The sequence below is a fragment of the Cynoglossus semilaevis genome, chromosome 16 (genome assembly GCF_000523025.1).
Source record: "Cynoglossus semilaevis isolate Cse_v1.0 chromosome 16, Cse_v1.0, whole genome shotgun sequence".
NCBI classification, from domain to species: domain Eukaryota; kingdom Metazoa; phylum Chordata; class Actinopteri; order Pleuronectiformes; family Cynoglossidae; genus Cynoglossus; species Cynoglossus semilaevis.
Window position 1 is genome coordinate 8,287,277 of NC_024322.1, and position 20,217 is coordinate 8,307,493.

Consider the following 20,217-nt stretch of genomic DNA (forward strand, 5'->3'; position numbering starts at 1 on the left):
TGATGTCATCTGTTCAGGGAGAAGGGCGTCATTCGTTCTCAAGCTCAATCCACCAGGGAGGAGGGTATTAGCTGCCCTCTCATCTAACAGCGCAGTCTGCTGCTCTCCTGCTCTGCTGCTAATGTACATTACATTGTGACCTAGAGACTGCAAGGCATTCACAAACTCCTTGGAAAAAGCACTTTAGTTCAAAAGGCAGAGATGACTAAAATAAAGAAATAAAGACCAAGGTACTGATATAGGAAATTCACATTCACAAGATGGTTCCAGAAAAATTAATTTAATGACACTAAATATAGTTAATCTCACTGGTAAATTCTATAAATGCCCTTTAATGACCTCTGACCTACTTGTGGAGGCTAAACATATACAGTATAATATAATAAAAATTATCACACTAATATTGAACCATTGAAGAGTCAAAAATAAACATTTAGTAAATATGTTCCCCATGATCACCTATTCTTATCAATTTTTGTGCATGTTCCTATCAAGGGCTAAACAGCTTTTAAGGGGTTAGGGCTAATATTTAGGAGGTTCTCATAGGTGCTACTGGATGATGTCAGAGTAGCTGATCACCAGCTGAAGCTCTGAGGGAGTTTGTGATTCAGCAAAAGCGGCAGCAGCCTATAAACGTAGTAGAGATACTGTTGAATGACCTCCAGAGAACACTTCAAGCCAGACATCCATATGGCTGAGCTCAAGTAAAACTGCAAGGAGAAATGGTCTATAAATGCTTATCACTTAAAGAACCAAACAGCAAGTGAGATTGTTCCTCCTGAGCAAGAACATAAGCAGCTTCTAAACTAAAGAATTTATTTCTTCTTTACTACCAGTGAGCATGTTAAAGGGTTGTATTCAATGAAGACACTAAAAACTGATAAAAAATGAAGTTTTGCATTTCAGACTTAACAATGCTGTGTTTGTGTACAGTTTAAACATACATTAGAAATAGATCACTATTGTGTTAAAATTAGAGAATTATTGGAAGGCTAGGTCATTCAACACTTCAATTTCTTCCTCGTGATCATGGATCCAACAGTGGTATATTTTCTGTTTGTGAACGTGCTTCAACAATGACTTAATGATCATGTAAAAGCCTTGGAAAAAGGCTGTTGTGAGACCGCACTTAAGACGTCCCCCCATACAGTCAAGACAGAGTGAAATACATTAAAGTCCCTTTGAGTCCAAACCTTGGTATTCTGTTTCCTGAGAGCACATTTTTAATTTTTGCTACTATGATTTATCACTAGTTATCCATTATTTATACTGCTTAGGAATGAAGGGCGTGTTCACGCTTTTAATTCACTTTTTCGGCTGAAGACCACAAAATCTGAAATATGAGGTTGGTTAAATATAAGGCACAGACACAAGTACATGGAACCGATTGCGATGTAAACCTCTTGATGTAAGGCAGGAGCACAAACAACTCCTACCACTGCGTGGCCCTTTATATCATTTATAATTTATTTGTTCCTCACTTGCTTTCCTGCAGACAGAAAACATTCATTTCCCCTCTAATTAGGATGATGGTGGTCTTTGATTTTGCGCTGAATACACTCTTACATGTTTTTATGCACAGACACAGACAAAACAGTGAGAGGCCCTTTGAAGTCTTGCCCCTTTTCCACTGTGCCACAGAGTACGAGGCTGGAAAGAGTTAAAAGGATGATTAATATTAAAAAAATGAAGTAGCACCACTCATGTAACAACTCTTGTTTCATCCCACCCCCTCTGCTGGACGTTTTTACAGCCTCCACCTCTATTTACTGTAGTCTATAAATATATATATATATATAATCTAAAAAAAATGTTCCAGGACATCAACTCACGAAGCAACTTAGCTTCATAAAATATTTCACTCATAGTTAAATTTCTACCAAAATCACATCTCTTTGCTTTCATCTACAAACCAAAAGGTTAAACCTAGGCATGAACTTTCAGTACAACAGAAAAGGTTTCATCACAGAATAGCCTCAATCATTCATCAAGCATCGAGATGACCTTTCAGACCTTTTCAGGTTCAGAAATTTCAGTAGTATTGCGAAATTTCTCTGCACTTTCAGTGTAGTTGGTAAATTGTAACCCTTTTATTGTTAAGTTTTCCCCTAGCTATCCTTTGCCTATATTTTGCACATTTTAGTAGTCAAGTGAACATAAGTTATTTCTCTGATAGGCCTATGCTTAATATTTGACTAGCAAACTAAATCTAGTTGCCTTATAGAACATTGTATTTTTTTCAATTTTGTTATAAGATACATCTTTGTTTTTATATTTCAGAACTTACTTTTAAGGTTTTTTTGCCATCTAATTTTTTTTTTTACTGTGTGTGGATAAACAATAAACTGTCTATTGTTGGTCAAGGTTTTTAGAAACCTGATTTTATTTTTGCCACCTCTGAACCAACTAAATATGGATTGAAAATCTGCAACCTTTAAAAATCCACATGAAATCCAACAGTAACTCTGCAGTGCTCAACCAAAACACAATTTTGAAAGTCAAAAAACAACTGCACCCTCTGTTAGCTGACTTAGCTCCCGCTTCGGATGAAGGAGATGGAGGTCGGTAACGGTTGCCACGGTGATGCGGATCACATCAGGTTGCTTGGCAACAAGACACTGTGCATGAGCCAGGGGCCCCTCCTATTTGTCTCACACTCTGCCTTCATCCATCTCTACAGTGGCTTGGTGTGAGGATGAGCTCCTCGACACCTGACCAACCCCACAATCAAAAATAATGACTCTGCACAGCACCTGAACAGCAGCAGATAATCTATTTTTAGATCTAATACTACTCCAATCTCGAGATAGCTGTAAAGAATAATCAGTCCTTACATGAAACTCTGACACTGACAATTAATCTCTGGGGATTTATTTCCCTCAGTGTTAATGTTACTTAAAAAACAACAAAGTTAAAGCCCTGCCATAAGTGTTAGGTGGCTGTAGTAAAATAATACAATATTGTTAATAATAATAATAATATTTCTACAAGAAAAACATAAAACAAGGCACTGGCCTCACAAATAACATTAGATTCATTTGTCAGTATGTATTAGTTGTGGGAGCTTAGAGTTGGACAGTCCACTAGACAAGACTGAGGCTCCAAATGAGGTTACATTTCACAGAAACCTGCATAAAAAAGATCCTAAAAATACAACCATACATAAAGGGAAACTGTTGTTAACCAGTGCACATAATGTCTTTTTTACACAATTCATTAATATATACCTCAATTAAAGGACATCTCAATGATTTCATCAAGTCTTAAAGGTTAGTTCAAATTTACTGAAGCTACACCAGAAAATGTCAAACACCATTTCAAATATATTTAGCAAGAGTAGAAATCAAACTGGAAAACTGACAGAGTCTCTTTATCATGAAAGCGCTATCTTTTCTCTCTCATATTCTGTTGTTATGTTTGACACAAAATGCCTAAAGTCAGGTATTTTTACTTGGATGGTCTAACTCTATAAAGCACAGTATTTGTTTTTTAAAATGGTACATTAAAGTCATAATTTCTTGAATCATTGAGACATTTCTGTCAGCATGACAGTTTATACACAAACAGATGATCTCATTTGATTGTTGTGAACCGCACCTGTAAAATAATATGAATTAAATTTATTCATATTTCAGAGAAATAATGGTTACGTGTGTCACACTGTAGGTATTAGGTTAGACAGAGCTTTCCTTACCTTTGTTCTCGATTTGACTTTGGACTTGACTTTCTGTCGCCTTTTCAATTTCTTCTTACTCAGAGCCTTCTTTCCCCTGAAAGTATGAAGAGGTGACTTAGAACTATGTTGAAACCTCACATAAACAGCTTGAAACAAATTTAAACTTCTCTTTTGTGAACTGGTAACCGGTCACTCTCAAAAAATGTGCATCTTCTCCAGTTTTCTGCTACCAAAATTATTTTTGCTATTTTTGATTTCAAATCAATACAAGCTGAATTACTATAATGTGAAATAGACAGAAATGTATCTTTTTGGTGTTGATCATTCCATGGTGACATTTTAAATGTACTACTGTATTTATATGTTGAAGAGATAGCTCTATTAGATGAAACAGTAAGCGGTATTATTTAGGTAATAATTTAATTGCAGCTCAATTGGCTAATCAATTAGCAGAACAAGCCTTTCCTATGTTAAAATGTTAATGTGGATATCACCAACAAACAACATTCTTACTAAATAAATGTATAAATAGTTATTGGCGCCCGTTTTTTAATAAAAAAACTCAACTTATCTTTAATAGTTAAACTATTTTTATGATAACAAAAACGCAAAAGCTGTTAATGTGGAGCAGTTAATGATAGATTATGCAAAGTGATGTAATAGCTTTACTGGTGAAGCCAACTTGTTTTCAGTTTCATTTTTGACATAATACACTACATTTGTCTGTGCCGTTTCCTCAGAAAGAGTTACAGTATGACTTTGATATTCTTGTCGAAGATTAGAAGGTAAATGCATCAGCAGCAGAAGGAACATCTGATGCCTTATACAACAGATCTTGAGTGCTTTCAGAGAACTTCCTCAGGCTTTAAGCCAATGTATGTGGTGGGATGAAAAAACACAAATCAATTTATGAGCGAGAAGAAAGAGGAGGAGAGGAGGACGAGAAGGATGCAGATGCACACATCACAGCTTTTCAGTCTACAACCTGACTGGCTTCAGTGACGCAAGTGTAATAATGGCCACTTAGTTCATTCACATTCCAGTGCATCTTCAACCATTTATACTTATTATTTAAATAATATTAAGGTCATGGTTTGAACATATGCTCAAGCCAAATAAAAATGTGGAAACATAACTAAACTTATCTAGCAATTGCACTTGCAGTGAGTTTTGAGAGAAATATAGAATGGATGATTTACTATAACTAAGAGAAAAAAACAGCTGATTTTTCAAATAAAAATGAATCAATGAAATGCTTTAAAACAGAAACTACAAAATTCTCAGGTTCTGAGGGAAGAGCTTTGACCAGAGGCCCAAAAGTATGCAAGCTGTGTGTGGCTGATTTCTCAGACTGCGTTGTCAGCTGGACAGCATTTTAAATCTTTCTCATAAAATATTGACAATTTTCCTGTTTACTACAACCCAAACAATATAAATTCTACACCATAATGTTTTTTGTAAAAGATAAAACTTTGAGATGTGTTTGTGTCCAACTCCTTAGATTCTCTTTATGGCAAGACATGCCGTGTATTTTAAAAGTTTCAGCAGTGGCAAAAACGTTTGAAATACTAGTGTATGATATCTTGGTAAATACAACAAAGGTTACTCCTAAGTGCTAACAATGCTCTTATTTACTTTAAAATCTGCCCAAACAATGTCCACTATAATTTCCACAAGCAGTGGAGGACTTAGTGTCGTTTATGTTTTATTTCCAGTACTTCACTTCCTCATGTTCAAGGGTAACAATTGGTGCACTTTGTAACATCATTTTGTAAATAGGGACGCACGGATGGAGAGAGATGGGGACCAGAGATAAACATGGAAATCAAGTTTGACGACTGATACATTTAAAAAAATGATTGTTGGTCCTAAATTCAGACCCTGTCATAAATGTAAATCTCAATTTAAATATATTACCTACAATCTGTCTAAGGAATAAGACTGTGTCCCAAAAATGGACTTTCATGTTAACATGAACAGGAGAAGGGCTGAAACTTCTTTACGTTCGTTATGGGTTGGCAGCTTTTGAAAGCGTGACACCCCTGGCTAAAAATATGCACAGTACAAATCACAATAAATGTAGCTTCATGGCTTTACAGTTTGCTGAAAAGCTAAGTATTTCTGCAAAACTAGGATACAAATCTCAACACTATTAGTTGCGTTTGTTTACGTTTAGCGGTGTAGCACCTTGTTACTGAAAACAAATTGGACAATGTCCTGTCATGACAGCTAGGTCATCAGCTAGTTATTAATATAAAAACCTTAAATTGTGCACTTTGTACGTTAAGTAGCAACACGTGTATAAAACACAAGGTTTAGAAAACAACAGGGTGGGTTTTAACCTCAGTGGTGTTAGCTTAGCTGTCAGTGATAAAGCTAAGGAAGTCAACGCCAATATGCTAACTAGCAAGCTAGTCACTTTAAATGAAGTAACTCACAAAATTGTACAACTCACTATGTACAAGGCAGGCAATAGGGACCATTGTGAAAAAGATCACACTATGGCATGACTCATGATTGTATCTGTTTGACTCGAATGCAACGGGGGTCTTGACGTAACGCTGAGCAAGGGTTAATCATGTTAGCTTAGCATGGTTATCAGCACCAATGACAGCCTCTTGAGACTGTGCATTAAAAATATAAAATTAAAAAAAAAATCAACGTACCTTCCTTGATTTATCCCTTGCTCTTTATCATTGATTGCCGTGGTATAAATCCGCCTGTATCGTTCTGCCAGAGCTCGTCCTGAGAGTAAAAGCTGGTACCGCGTCCGACAGTCCGACTGGGCTCCGGGTGCCGGACAGGAACCTATCCCGGAACCGAGGCTGGAGAGATCGGCTCCTGCTCCAGACATCACCCGCACACCGAGCCCCATGGCCGGGGACGAGGAGGGCAGAATCCCAGCACCAGCACCGGCAGCAGCAGCGACACCAGCACCGGCGGCGGGGGCCGCCCCCGCAGCAGCAGCACACATCATCGTTTAGGAGAACAATGCATATATCACTCAAAAAGGTTATCGCGACCACAGCATGTCAATAACAAATCCCATAGTCATTATCAAATCCCCCGCAAGTCACAGAACCCGTCGCAGAAACACCACAAATGACCATCCACCGTAGTTGTCGTAATATATAGCAAAGAAATTCGTAGCCACCAATCTTTTGGTGGCGCAACTACAGCTCTTCTGATCCCAGCGTCAACACAGTCGCTTGATGATGGGGGAAACAGAGCCCTCATCAAGCCATAACAACAACTCTGGTAGGATCATAAAGAAGACGAGCTCTTATTTCCAGAAATCCACGGTGTCCTGGGTCTGATAAAGTCTCTCTCGGATTAATTCTAGAGCCCTGAGAGGCGGTAGCAGCACCCTCAGCAGTAAGGCTGCCATCTTAGCTCCATCATCCCTCCCCTCCCTCCCTCTCTGAAACAGGGTTGCGTCTCCAGCATTGCCGGGATATTTTCATACAGACCAAACCAAAACCCGACCTTAACACATTTGTCAAAAATAATCACATCGATAATCCCAATTTTCCTTTATAAATTTCAGGCGTCCACTTGTGTGAAAGGAAATCTTCACGCACAGGAGCTTCCTTTTTCAAAACATTTTGAAAGTGTGCATTTATTTCACAGAACCCCTCCCAGTTTGAGCTAAAATTGGCTCACACTGTGTGATGCTTTAAAAGCTACTAAATGCTGCAAGGCGCCCATTAAGAAGGAGCTTGTCGGGAATTGACAACAGTGTTTCAGTATTTGTACTTCCGTCTGCAGTGACCACACAGTGTCAGAGCACGGATTCCCCTTTGATACTTTGATCTGTACACGCGTCTTCCCTAACAACTCCGTTATCATTCGCAGGCATTCAAACACGTATTAGTCTAATGACTTTTGAAACAGAAACACAGCTGACACCCATATAAACGAGGGACGGAAAATTCACGAGGGCATGGAGTAAAGTGCCCTTGAAATTTGTACATCTGTCCTTCAGAATTCTTTTTTCTATATTTCTTTATTTTTCTTTTTTCTATATTATATAATAAAATAATTGTTGCCTAATTGTAATGTAGAACATATTTAAGAAATAATCATCACTTACAGAACAAGCTAATGTTTTATAAGGTTACATGAATGCTAGCATAGAATAGCTACTAGTTAGCCGTAATACTTTAGGATGGGGGTCAGGATGTTGATAAAATAACAAAAATAAACAGCCCTACGAAAATAAATAGCTTCTCAAAAATAGCAAAAGATTTTCCAAAAAGAATAATTTAATATGGGCATAAAATAGTAAGTTAATAATAACCCGGGCAGAATTAGAATAAAAATAAAATAAATGACCAAACGATAACAAAATGTTAACATAAAATAGTAAAAGGCCAAATGTAGCCAAATCAGCCTGCTAAATGTAATTAAAAGGGATTGAGGCCATGAATATATCCAGCTATTTTTACCCTGCCTTTTCTACCTTGCCATTTTCTGTAAATAAATCAAATTCACACTTAAATTCACAGTTATTCACACTAAAGTGTCTCAGTAATGTATTATAACATCCTGCTGATTATGATGAATTTTGCTTGTACAGAAGATTCAGACACTCAGGTGACATCTATGGGGGAATCCCCTATGTGCCTGTTAGCATCAGTCAAAAATTAACTGACACCATATTCAATGCAGTATAAAACAGAACGTACACACGTAACACAGTGCAGTCCCACAGAAATACACATAATACTCAATATTTGTACTGTACATAAGAGCATAACTGTTTTGATTTAAACTTTTCTGCTTTACCTGTCCCTGTGAATTAATTAAATAAAAAACTTAAAATAACATTTTTAAAATTAATTTATTTTAAAACAAAGTGTAAATCCATGTATATGAGATTTGCATGTATATTTAATAATAGAGAGAGAGGGAGAACAAGAGTGAGAGATATTTACACAGACTCTAGTGTTTCTTTATTGGCTGCCAGACTCTGCAGCAGTCCAATGATAGGAGAGGTATCAACCTACACACTCTCCTCATAGCAACCCAGGAAAGCATCATGCGCAATATTTGCCATGTACCTAATTCTACCATGCATCGGTGATGACAACTGAGCCCTAACAGCAGAATTTATGAGCATTAAATTCTGCAGCATCGTGCTGTTGGGGTTTCACTGTTCTCATACAGTAGAGTAAAGGATCCCAGTGGAAGACTCTTGTAAAAGCATCATATAACAAAGTGCTGACATTCACTCTTCCTCCTTTTGCTTATTAGACTCCAAAGCTCTTACCCTCTGGATGTATCAGCTCTGTCCACATAAAGATTGGAAGGAGATGACAATGCATATCTGGCCTGAGATGGCGCTATAGGCCAGGAAAAAACAACCCCAGCCAAACACTGTTCAGGAAGAAAAGAAACTTTAAAATAATCTCATACTTTAAGAAGCTTATAGTAAAAATAGTTGATGTGATCAGAAGTCCAGATAACACATGCCAGCTCTTGCTCATTTTTGATAAAGATAAAGGTTGGTGCCATTGTTTTCCCCAAATATATTCTTATTGTTTTAATAACTTTTATTGCCTAAGCTCTTTCAGTAACACCAAAATAAGTGAGTGACAACCATTGAAATCATTTGATTGGTTTGCACTCTCTCCTTTTTAACCTTCTCCCAAATTTTCAACCTTTACATACAGTAGTTGGAATGGCTGTTGGTCTAGGTCGCCACCTCCTGACCAACATCTTTGCACTGGTTGTCCAACGAGTTTGCTATGTAATTAGTGAAAACAAATCGCCTCCCTTTTTTTGTTTTTAAATGCCTGCAGGCAGCAAAAAGTTGTTAAGCCCTGACAACCTTTTCACTGTGTAATGGCCTCTAGTTCCACGAGGCATTGACGCTGTGGTGGAAAAACGCAGGTGGAAATGCACAGGAACCAGCTGATGATTGGTGAAAACAACCAACAACATTGTTTGATGTTGATTTGTCTGTCTGACCAAGATTTGTGAAACACTGATGTCTCCACTTCATGATCAGTTTGTAAGTACGTTTCCTGCATTTGTCATAATAGCTAGGAATCTGAGGAATGGCTTTTTATCTCTTTTTTTCTCTTATCTCTGTTTACCTGCTTCAGGCATCAAATAAAATTTGTTTGACTGGATTAATGCAGATTAGTATTTTTCTGTATTCTCTCTATTGCAATGTAGTATATACTCAACGCAGCATACCCTAGAAATACAGCAGCTGGAACTTTAACCTTGTAAAGTGGTGTTATTGTTGCAAAGCTACCCTTAACAGGGTTCAATAATTTACCTTTTTGATACTTCTCTTTTGTCTGAGACACATAAAATACACATGAAACTTCCTTTGCAATACTTCCTTCCCTTTTCTAACCCATTTAAATAGTTGTTTTTTAAGTTATTTCTTGTAATTCATATTCTTTTTTCTTTACTATACTACACTTAAAGTTACACATTTTTTGAGGGAGGGAAAGTATAAACAGTTTTTTATTGAATTCCATGTCGTGTTGGTTTATTTTTTTTATCAGTTCTCTGGCACCACCCAGTGACAGTTTGATTTACACTCATATTCTCCTATGTTAGCAGTCTGTGTAAAAAAAAACACACACAAAACCCACAAGAAAATTATACAATAAAAACAGACAATAATTCAAATATGCTGTAATTTACATTTATGGTAATTAAATGTTTACAGCGGTGTTTTTAGTATATGTATCTCTCTCACAGGACCAGACTAATTTCAGATATTTATTCATACAGGACCAAAACAAATGTTCCCTTATTCTAAACTTTCAATAACCTGTTCACAACTATGAATGTCACTGTGTTAGGAACGTTGACATTCCTGTGCCACTGTCATCACGACTAGGTGGAGTTCACTTATCAGTTATGTGCTGCTACACCCCAGCGTGCTATGCACCTTTCATAACTTTGACCGTCCAAAACACGGCACTCCCAGCAACACAGTGAGAGAGCGCAGACAGGATAGTATTGAAAGTCTGATGGTAGACTGTGTTTTCTGTGAGCACTGTCGACGGCTTCACACATGCAGGTTTCTCTATTAATGTTAATGATGTGGTGAGAGCTGCCTCTGTGTGCCACTGTTCACCTCAGATATTATAAAACCTCAACCCAGACCTTTGATCAGGGTGAGAGTCCACTTTGTAAGTCCTCTATGAAATGGAGAGCAGATTGAAACATTTGTTTGTAATTCTCTTTAAACACAATCCTGGGGATACTGGATTTTAATGTTATTGGAGAAAACTGTTATTTAGCATAGAAAAACAAAATAATTGTATTAAATTAAAGAGGTCATAAAACGTGATTGGAAAGATAAAGCTGCAAGGTCTAGAAGTAGTGAAGATGGAGGAGTTCAAGTACCTCAAGTCAACCATCCAGAGTTATGGACCATGCAGAGAAGAGGTAAAGAAAAGTGTGCAGACAAAGGGGAATGGATGATTTGTGAGGGATAAAGACAGTAGTGAGACCTGCTAAAATGTATGGATTAGGGACAGTGGCTCTGTCTAATAGTCAAAAGAGGAGATGTAGAAGGACCAGGATGGACAGGATTAAAGAGATAGTGAATATTTTGGACCCACTGTGTTGGAACTGCCAAGCAAGAGGGAAAAAAGAAGAGGCCGGAGAAGATGAATGGAAGTGAAAGAGGGATTGGAGATGGTTGAGCTCCAAAACATCCTACTCCCACACATGTTTCACTGCAGTATCATCACCAAAAGAAATCATTCAGTCAGAGCTGGAGCTGTAACCTCACATTCCATTCCATTTTGTTTAAGGTGACACCTGAAAGAAAGCCTTGATGCTGTTACAGTCTTGGCAACATAGTCACATCGACCTTAAATGTCAACAATCACATTATAATGAGTATAAATGTCGACATAAATCGGTTCTATAGTGTAGCGGTTAGCACGCCTGCCCTGGAAGCAAAGAGCACAGAGTCCTGGGTTTGATTCTCAGAGGAACAACATGCTTGGTGCCTGCTGGGGGCAGTCTGTTTACAGCATATCTACTGTTAACACAAGAATTTCCCAAATATGGGATCAATGCAGTTCAATTTTGTTCTGGGGCAGTGGTGGCTCTGAGCATGGCACCATCCCCACTCACTGCTCCCCGGGCGCTGAACGCTGCCCACTGCTCACTCTGGTGATGGGTTAAAAGCAGAGGTCACATTTGGTTCTGTGCAGTGGTGAGCTGTGTTCAATGACAAGGAGTTCACTTTTCTTTAAAAACATAGATCTGTCCAGGCTGTCGGACAGGAAAGCAGAAAAATAGAAGGACTCTATATTACACTTCAGCTTCCTTGATTACAAAGTTGAACTGCAGGTCTTTCAGCACCGCACCCAGACAGAGGGAGAGAGAGGGAGAGGGAGAGAGAGAGAGAGAGAGAGAGAGAGAGAGAGAAATCTCTGTGATTGTTATATATAAGGACACACCTTTGGGTGAACTCTCCTCCCTCAGCAATAAAGCTAAAGGAGTGTCAGGGGTGTGGATGCATTCTGCTGGCTGACAGACAGGTGTCAGGAACCTGAAGTGACAGGTCATAGGTGTGTGTGCGCGTGTTCTGTGGAGGTATGTAAAATGATTTTGATTTAAAATCTTAAACTTGTAGATATGTTTCACTATCTAGTGAAACATAGACTATGCTCTGAAAAAAGCATAGTCTATGTTTCACTATATTTAATGATTATATATTTATTTACTAATCAAGTGTTTCTTATTTGCTTGTATATTCTGGGCATTTTATATATGTATATAACTCCTGTGCTGTCTGTCTTTTTAGTCTAAATCACGTCTCAGTGCTTTAGACTACACTAAAACAATCAGATCACAAGAACTGTTTCATTCAAATTCCATTATTTCCAGTTGTCAAGCCAAAGTGAATATTTGCTCATTATTTTTTCCGATTCAGACAAGTGACCTGAATTACTACTGAAAGTAAAAATCGGAACATTTTCAGGCAACTTCAACATTATCTTTAACAGTTCAGATAAGAACGATTGGACTCATCCAGTTGTTTCTGAGTCTTTTATGGCCTTTCAACTGGTGTTTAGTCCTGACTAGTCTTGTCTGCACTTTGTATTTATTATATTTATTATTATTTTAGAATGAATGTTCAGTTGGACATTGATTTATTCTTGTGGATTGTTTGTCTCTATAGCACATTACCTTGACCCTTGACTATGACACATTATTGAGAACATTATTGAGTTGCATGTACCTTTACCACGTCACAGGAGCAACAGTTTTGTTGTAGCATTAATTGCTCTGTGTGTCATGTTGATACAGACAGAGACACTAGAGGGTGTGTCTGATGAATTATAATATCAAAGAATGTTTCCACGAAAAACATTTTTGTACAAAAGGTTGGTTTGTAAATAATGTATAATAATCTAAATTTGCATTTACAACATCAGGATATTCTGCTGTGAAATGTCATTAGTGACAGGTTTATTTAACCTATAGTAAGTTGGAGCCTCATTTAAAGCAAATGCTGGGTCTGGACGATGGCATTATGACATTATGATTAGTCTTTCATTTAGTTATTTATTGTCACTTTTATGGTTAATTAATTTTTTTACCAGACTGTAGAGGGCCGCTGCCTGCAGGCCTTGTATGTGAAAGTGATTGAGCCAGACTTGTGTCAAACACCATGTCACAGGTTAATGACATGTTACAGGCCAAACCACTTCTGCTTTAGCTGACAATGATGTGTTTAGGGAAGGTGTGTTGACGATGCAAAGTGGAGGGTTGGGGTTGGGGGTGGATCAAGACAAACCAGTTCAAGGTCTAATCTGCGTGTGTGTGGTGAAGAGGTGAGGTCGGAGGGGGGTTGAAGCACGGTTTAAGGTGAAGGTTTGCTGTGACTGAACTGACCTGTGGCAGTTGAATAATAAAAAAATAGCTATAAAAACACTGGGTAGATCTGTAGATGTCAGGAGTCACTGATTTTTTTTCAAATTCTCTGAAACACATTGTCATCAACACTTCAAGACAGGACTCGAACTTTTCAATCTTAGCCTACCGCGACACCTAGTGGACAATTACTGTACTTTTATTACAAAAACAATCTCTGATTTTCTCTGACAGGTGAAGTTACAAAAATGAGCAGATATTCGTATCAGACCAGTAAGTACCGACGGGTATTTTTGTAATAACTGATTGTTGATTGATTTGTTGACTGATTGATTTCTGTACATGTTTGTTGCTGTGTTTGTGTCTTTTTTGTCTCTTTTACAGAGACCACTACCTCCAGCCAGCTCCTCGATGACAACAAGAGGAAGTCGAACCTGCTGAAGAACAACAGCTGGATCAAAAGAGATGTGGAGGAAGAGGAAGACATTGAGTAAGGGATTGAAGCAAAGAAATGATCTGTAATCTGTTACCTGTATTCACGATGTTCTGGTTGTGTGTAAAATAAAATTCTCTGCTCTTTTAGCCGTGACCCAAACTTTGGCAGATCTGTCCTGGGTCGTTACAGCACATCTGAAACTGTAACCAGGTAAAATAAATAGAATTATAATAGACATTATAATTATATTTATTACAATATATAATTGAATTGAATATTTTTATGATAACAATAATAAATATATTCTTGTATTTTGTTAATAGTGGCGACGGTGTGGAAACAAAAACCACTACTACCACTGTAAACAAAACATCTTCTGTGAGCGCTCTTACAAAGAGGTGTTGTTTATCTGTTTTTTTTATTTTTATTATTTATTTAGTTATTTATTTTTTAATTTAAAGAATCCCTAGTAATCTTTTTTGTTTGTTTGAAAATTGCATCTTCTGTAAAAGTTTGTGGCAAATATATAATTTTTGATTCTGTTCTTTACAGATTTAGTGGAAGCTATGACGAGCCAAAGAGCAGGTCAGTATCCAAATGTTTTAATGATACAGTCAACATTTCTGCAGAGGTGCCAGCTTTGATAAAGGAAACAGAATGTATATGTAGGCAGCATTGTATCAAAATAGTAACATATTACAGTTATATATTTAACTACTGAGACACAGTGACTAACAATAGGACATACAGGACGTTAAAGCTCACCCTGGAGTTTTGGAACATCTTGGACATAATGTTTTATCTTCTGCTGACAGCACCCTGCCTTCCAGTAGGACTTCATCCTCCTACACTAGAAGGTGTCATTTAATTATATACTGTATCACATTCAATGCAACCATTTTTTGCTGATTTCTTTTATTTTGTGCAGTTGATAATAAAAAAAAATCTGAATCCGTTTTGCAGCTCTTACTCAAGCCTGACTTCTCCCACGTATGTAAAATTCAAATTGTTGCACAAAACTCATCAAGGAAAGTTAATATTTTCTATGTTCAATTCCTTTTTTTGTCATCACAGGAGGACAACTTTCACTGAAGACCCAAAGACAAGGTAATCATGCAGCACATGCTTTGAACAAATAAGTACACATCAAAGTACAATCTTAAAATATTCACTTAATTTCTTCTCTTTCTCCACGTCAGCACAACTACTACTGTTACCAAGGATGGAAAAACCACTGAGACCATCACCAGCACCCAAACTCTCAGGTACAAACGGTTAGATCATCAGCATACGTTATAACCTCACAGTGCAGTTGTTGTTGTTGTATTGCACCTAAATCATAATTAAATGTTATTTGTTACAGATCTTCAAAATCTCCCAAAACTGAAACCTTCAGTGAGCGAGTCTTGTCTTCAAGCAAAGGGTAAAAAAAGTATTTTGCTCGCTGGTAGCAAGTTTGGTCCAGGGTTCAATAATTTTCTATTTAAATTTCAACTTTCTCAACTTTAAGTTATTTGTTCTTTGGCTTTTGTTTAAGGCAGTAAATATCTTACAGGAATAAAGGCTAATGTTGAACCACTTTTGCATGTTTATGTCCAACTGTTTAGCTGAACTATGTAATATTTTAGCTGCAGACAACAGACAACTTTTGAAAAAAGTTTTTATCTGCAACTATTATTTATTTCACTGCAAAATCTCTTCACATGTCCAGGTACACAAGCTACTCACCTACTAAAACAACAAATGTGACTGAGACAACTGTTTCTAGCAACAGGTAAAATCATTTTTAAAAATGTCAACACTGAAAAAAAATTAAAAAACTAAATTTAACGTCAACCTGAATCACAATAATCTCCCTCTTGTTTCTGTGCAGTGATGCGGAGGACAAACTGTACGACACCCTCATCCCATCATCCATCAAGAACAGTAGCTCACCAACTGAAAGGTGACATTTGACACATTTAATGCAAAACTAAAATTAGTTATTAGTAACAAATCAAGCAAGAGTTGCCCATAATAATTTATATATTTTGTATAAACATATGGAGAGTATATGACGTACAAAAATATAAAGTATATATTTCTTTTTTGCAGTAAAAGAACAGTCTACACAACTGAGGCTGTCACTATAAAAAGTAGTGGTGACACCAAGTAAGTTTCACATATAATTCTAAAAATAATAAATGGACTTAAATTCATAAGTGTGTGATGTAATGTTAACAAACTGTATTGTATCTCCTGTAGTGCTGAGAACAAACTCTACGACACACTCATTCCCAAGTCCATCACCGATGATGTCACAGACAGGTAATCCTGTTAGTCTCTACTATTGGACAAAAATGTAATCTGTTTTTTTTTCAGGGTACACAATCTGTCAAATCATTTAAAAAAATGCTGCTTTCATGATGTAAGTGGTTATGATAATAACAAGTATAATGGAAATACTATTGCAGTAAATCCACTGTGACCAGTACTGAGTGGGTGAGTGTGAAGAGCAGCCCTGACATGTAAGTTACAGCAGCCGTTCACAGCATGTACTCAGAAATACAGTTCTGTCATTAAATATGCAGAACATCAGACAGAAGACACTTACAATGTTTGTAAAAAACTTGTTTTCAGAGATACAACTAGGACATCAACAAGGACTTCATCTACGTAAGATAAAACTTTCATTTTTTACCCATCTATCTGCTATAACTGCTATCACAGCTGCTCCTGTAATTACCCCGGTTAACTACCACCACTTCTACCTCTAATACTAATGTAATACTCATGTTGAACAGGGCTGAGGATGCGCTGTACGACACCCTCCTGCCCAAAGGGATCACATCTCCCACCACGTGAGTTTTTTTTAAAGAACAATGGTTGAAATAAAGCAGCTCTGATATTATAGTCCTGGACTCATGTAGACTTTCTAACAGTCACAGGACGTCAAGCATCACACAGAGAGAGATCCTGACTCTGGAGAGCAGCAGAGGGTGAGGTTTAGAAAATCATCATCAAAATAATCACGTGAACACACAGGGCAGTTTTCTGACATTTTCTGTTTGTTATTTAGAGATCAGAGTTCAATTCTAAGATCCCCCTCCTCTACCAGCAGAATCAGCAGGTAACGCATGGAGACGAAATTATTTTCTTAAATACATTTAGCTGAGTTAGACTTAATAGAAAATTTAATGCGGAGATTTTCTAGTTGTCACTAGAGGGCAGTGCTTTCTGATTGTTTTTTCCCCCCAGATTTTTAAAGGTTATTATTTTCAACTGGAATTATAATTCCCCTCAACTTAGGTTTCAACAAATATTAAGCTTCAAATCCATATTTTATAAGACAGAAATATAATAATAGTAATAAATGCTTAATTTTGACATCTTTCATTAACATAAATATACATACTTTCTAATGCTTCTCTCACTGACAGCTACACTGTGGTCAGTGATGACTCTCCCATCACCCGCACCTCCAGCTACACCATCAGCACCAAGCCCAGGTATTTAGTTAAAGGCTTTTCCTAATGCTTACTGTTGGACTGGTGATAAACAACCATCCCTCACTGTGTTTGCTCCACAGTGAGGAGTACAGCAGTGAAACCAAACGCTACTCTTACACCAAACCAGACTCCAGGTGGATCTGACATCTTTGTCCTTTACTGTAAATGGAGAAAACAACAGTTGTCCTGTTTTTTAACCTGTGGTTTTGTTGTGTTTCTACAGCTATGAATACAGTAGTATCACCAGTCCTTCTTCGTACTCATCAACGCAGTACAGGAGCAGCAGGTATTAGATCAGAGACGTGTAAAATGAATGTAAAAACATTATGGTTCGAATTTTTTAAAAAAGAACGGCAGCTGATTATTATGTGGCTGTCACAGCAGGTCGGATGACATCAATGGAGACTCTGTTTTTTCTAGATCCTCCACCAAGAGTCTGTACTCTCCTCAGAGGTAAGAAGAGACATAAGGAAATAGAACAGTGACTCCTCCTATGATTGAAAACCTATTCCTGTATGAACACACATACAGTTTTATGGAAACACTCACCAAAAAGTCCCTCTAGACCAGGCATGGGCAAACTAAGGCCCAGGGGCCGGAGGTGACCCGTTCAGCTTTTAAATCCAGCCCGCCAAACCTTTCCAAATTATATCATTTATTTATACTATCATTATACTTTTGACTTTACCCGACAATACCCACGTTTCCCCAGTAGATGGTGTATAAAATGATACAAGTGTTTTAACATTTTAGCCTTTATGCATGACTTTTGTTCATCTTAGTTCACCTGAAAGCTGCATCTATCTGCTTCTAACCCCCCCAACCCCCCTCCCCGTTCAATTTTAGGACAATTGTGGCCCACGAGTTTACCCACAGCTGCTCTAGACTTTAGCTTGCCATTATCTTTTTGTATTTAATTTAATTTATTTTTACTTAGCACCAGAAAGTTAGCGATTAACCAAGTCATTGCTGTTTCTAACTATAGCACAGGTTGTTTAGATTTTACCAGCATTTTCCAATTGTTTGCAAGGCTAAATTTCAAGTCAAAATCAGACCAATGTTCTCTAATTTGTGAATTCTGTGTTCAGGATATTAATTCATTCAATTTGTTCTCCTCTTCCTTCAGAACACTGACGGAGAAAGACCTGTGCAGCTACTGTCATAAGCCCTTCAATGGTGACGCCAAAATGATCCTGAATGACTTAAACGTCAACTGCCATGCTTTCTGCTTCAAAGTAAACCAATGAGTTTTTATTTTATTTGTTACCTTTTTTTTTTGTAAAGCAGTGGTTACCTGTATTAAGAGAAACAACACAAGAGTTAGTGATTATATTAAAAAAGGGTGGAGGGTTACACACTTGAAGTGTTATTTTGAAAGGTAGATTAACAAATATTAGTAAACTATCTTGGTGCAATCTTGGTGAAAGTTGTTTTTTCAACTGAAAATGCCTGCTAACATTAGCATTAGCAGTGAAACAGCAGACCACTGTAGCTGTGACATTTTATGATAGGTAAAAGTCTTGTTTTTTGACTAAATAGAAACACTGAGGTAAAGTCAATGAGCATAAAGAAGAAATGAAGACAAATATAACTTACATTTGATAGGGAGAACGTTGTGCAGCTGCTAGCTCGGCGTGTGTCACCTCCCTCATGTGTGTATTTGTTTGTGTTCCCACAGTGTGAGGTGTGTAACTGCACTCTGGGTCACCTGAAAGCTGGAGACAGCATGTGGATTTACAAACGCATGGTGCACTGTGAGAACTGCTTTGAGGTCACCAGAGGTAAAATAAATAAATAAATAAACATGTCCAAAGCCAAATATTCATGCACAGAAATATGTTTCCTTTGCTGAAAAAATAAAATATGTTTTTATTCTGTCCTGCAGAGAAATGGAGGCGCTGACTTCCTCACCAATGCAGCACGAACAATCAAATATAAAATGACTATCTGTATTTTGGGTGACACTGATTTTCCTACACGGGCTGACCAATCTGAATTTGGGTGTTTTGGCAAATGTTGATTATATCCTTTTCACAGGTGGTGAATTATACCTCTGTTAGTGCACCGTCTGCTAGGTGTGTTTCTGATGTATGGTGTGATGAACAGACAGTGCAGTAGTTAGGGCCGGGGGCTTTTTCTGTGTGCAATAAAGATAATCAGTCCAGATTTGTTAGGTGTGTCTTTTTTATGCTGTAGAGTTGTTTATAACCTTCCTTTGTCAAATATTTCACTGCTGTGTTTGGAAAATATTAAGATGGAGTATTTCTATAACCCATGCAGCATATATTGTTGGAAAGAAGGTTTTAATATTTCTATGCAGTAGTGAGGTTTGGGGTTTGGAGTTTTTATAGGGATGTATTTTTAGTACTTTAGCTTTATGTATTCCTGTGATAAACTCAAGAATATAAAAACAATACAGAAGGCCGAATATCATTTTTGCATCTTATTTTAGATTTTTGGAAACCTGGTAAGAGATTGGCTGAAAATATTCATTTTTATAACTTATTTGTATCAACACACAAAAAAAAAAACAACAACAACCACGAATCAAATGAAAAGTCTCACTCTAGGACTCCTACGTCCAGATGCAGTGAAACATCTTCACAGTTATACCACCACCCACTCACACCCACTGTCTCACTGTAGGGACAGTGTCCTATGCGTTCTCTGCCTCGTCTTTTTCTTCCTCAATCCTTGGTGATATGATGACTAATAAAGGTAACTGTAACAAAGAGATGTTGCAAATGATA

At 37.3% G+C, this 20,217-nt stretch overlaps 2 protein-coding genes across 20 annotated transcripts in view; one reads left to right on the forward strand and one right to left on the reverse strand.

The window, feature by feature from the left end:
- mycbp2 (MYC binding protein 2) overlaps positions 1-7,097 on the reverse strand; it is a 51,285-nt gene extending 44,188 nt beyond the window's left edge. For 8 of the 16 annotated variants that reach the window (XM_025063838.1, XM_025063833.1, XM_025063836.1 and 5 more), the window contains exons 1-2: positions 6,343-7,097; positions 3,695-3,770 (exon numbers count right to left, since the gene is read on the reverse strand). In XM_025063838.1, the coding sequence (XP_024919606.1) occupies positions 3,695-3,770; positions 6,343-6,653 (387 nt within the window). In that variant the 5' untranslated portion in view covers positions 6,654-7,097. The remainder of the gene's footprint in view (positions 1-3,694; positions 3,771-6,342) is intronic. The other 8 variants (XM_017039776.2, XM_025063834.1, XM_025063842.1 and 5 more) reach the window with 1 other exon arrangement.
- Positions 7,098-12,054: 4,957 nt separating this feature from the next.
- On the forward strand, positions 12,055-20,215 carry scel (sciellin). Of its 4 annotated transcripts, none has more exons than XM_008328418.3 (27): positions 12,057-12,259; positions 13,778-13,816; positions 13,928-14,033; positions 14,127-14,189; positions 14,303-14,377; positions 14,532-14,564; positions 14,795-14,836; positions 14,943-14,969; positions 15,054-15,086; positions 15,179-15,244; positions 15,343-15,402; positions 15,691-15,753; positions 15,853-15,924; positions 16,074-16,130; positions 16,224-16,286; positions 16,433-16,486; positions 16,599-16,634; positions 16,763-16,819; positions 16,901-16,957; positions 17,038-17,088; positions 17,399-17,467; positions 17,548-17,601; positions 17,691-17,753; positions 17,852-17,920; positions 18,594-18,702; positions 19,146-19,248; positions 19,353-20,215. In XM_008328418.3, the coding sequence occupies exons 2-27, from the start codon at positions 13,792-13,794 to the stop codon at positions 19,367-19,369; spliced, it is 1,524 nt and encodes a 507-aa protein (XP_008326640.1). In that variant the 5' UTR covers positions 12,057-12,259; positions 13,778-13,791; the 3' UTR covers positions 19,370-20,215. The 4 variants fall into 4 exon arrangements, with proteins under 4 accessions (XP_008326641.1, XP_008326640.1, XP_008326639.1 ...); XM_008328417.3 differs by having other exon boundaries at positions 12,059-12,259; positions 17,849-17,920; XM_008328419.3 differs by lacking the exon at positions 17,548-17,601 and having other exon boundaries at positions 12,055-12,259; positions 17,849-17,920.
- The last annotated feature ends 2 nt before the right edge of the window (positions 20,216-20,217 follow it).

Excerpts from the sequence above, each read along its gene's own strand:
- scel (XM_008328417.3), top strand. The coding sequence starts at position 13,792 with ATGAGCAGATATTCGTATCAGACCA. Across the intron at positions 14,034-14,126 it reads GAGGAAGAGGAAGACATTGA|CCGTGACCCAAACTTTGGCA; the intron begins GTAAGGGATTGA and ends CTGCTCTTTTAG. Across the intron at positions 17,468-17,547 it reads ACCATCAGCACCAAGCCCAG|TGAGGAGTACAGCAGTGAAA; the intron begins GTATTTAGTTAA and ends TTTGCTCCACAG.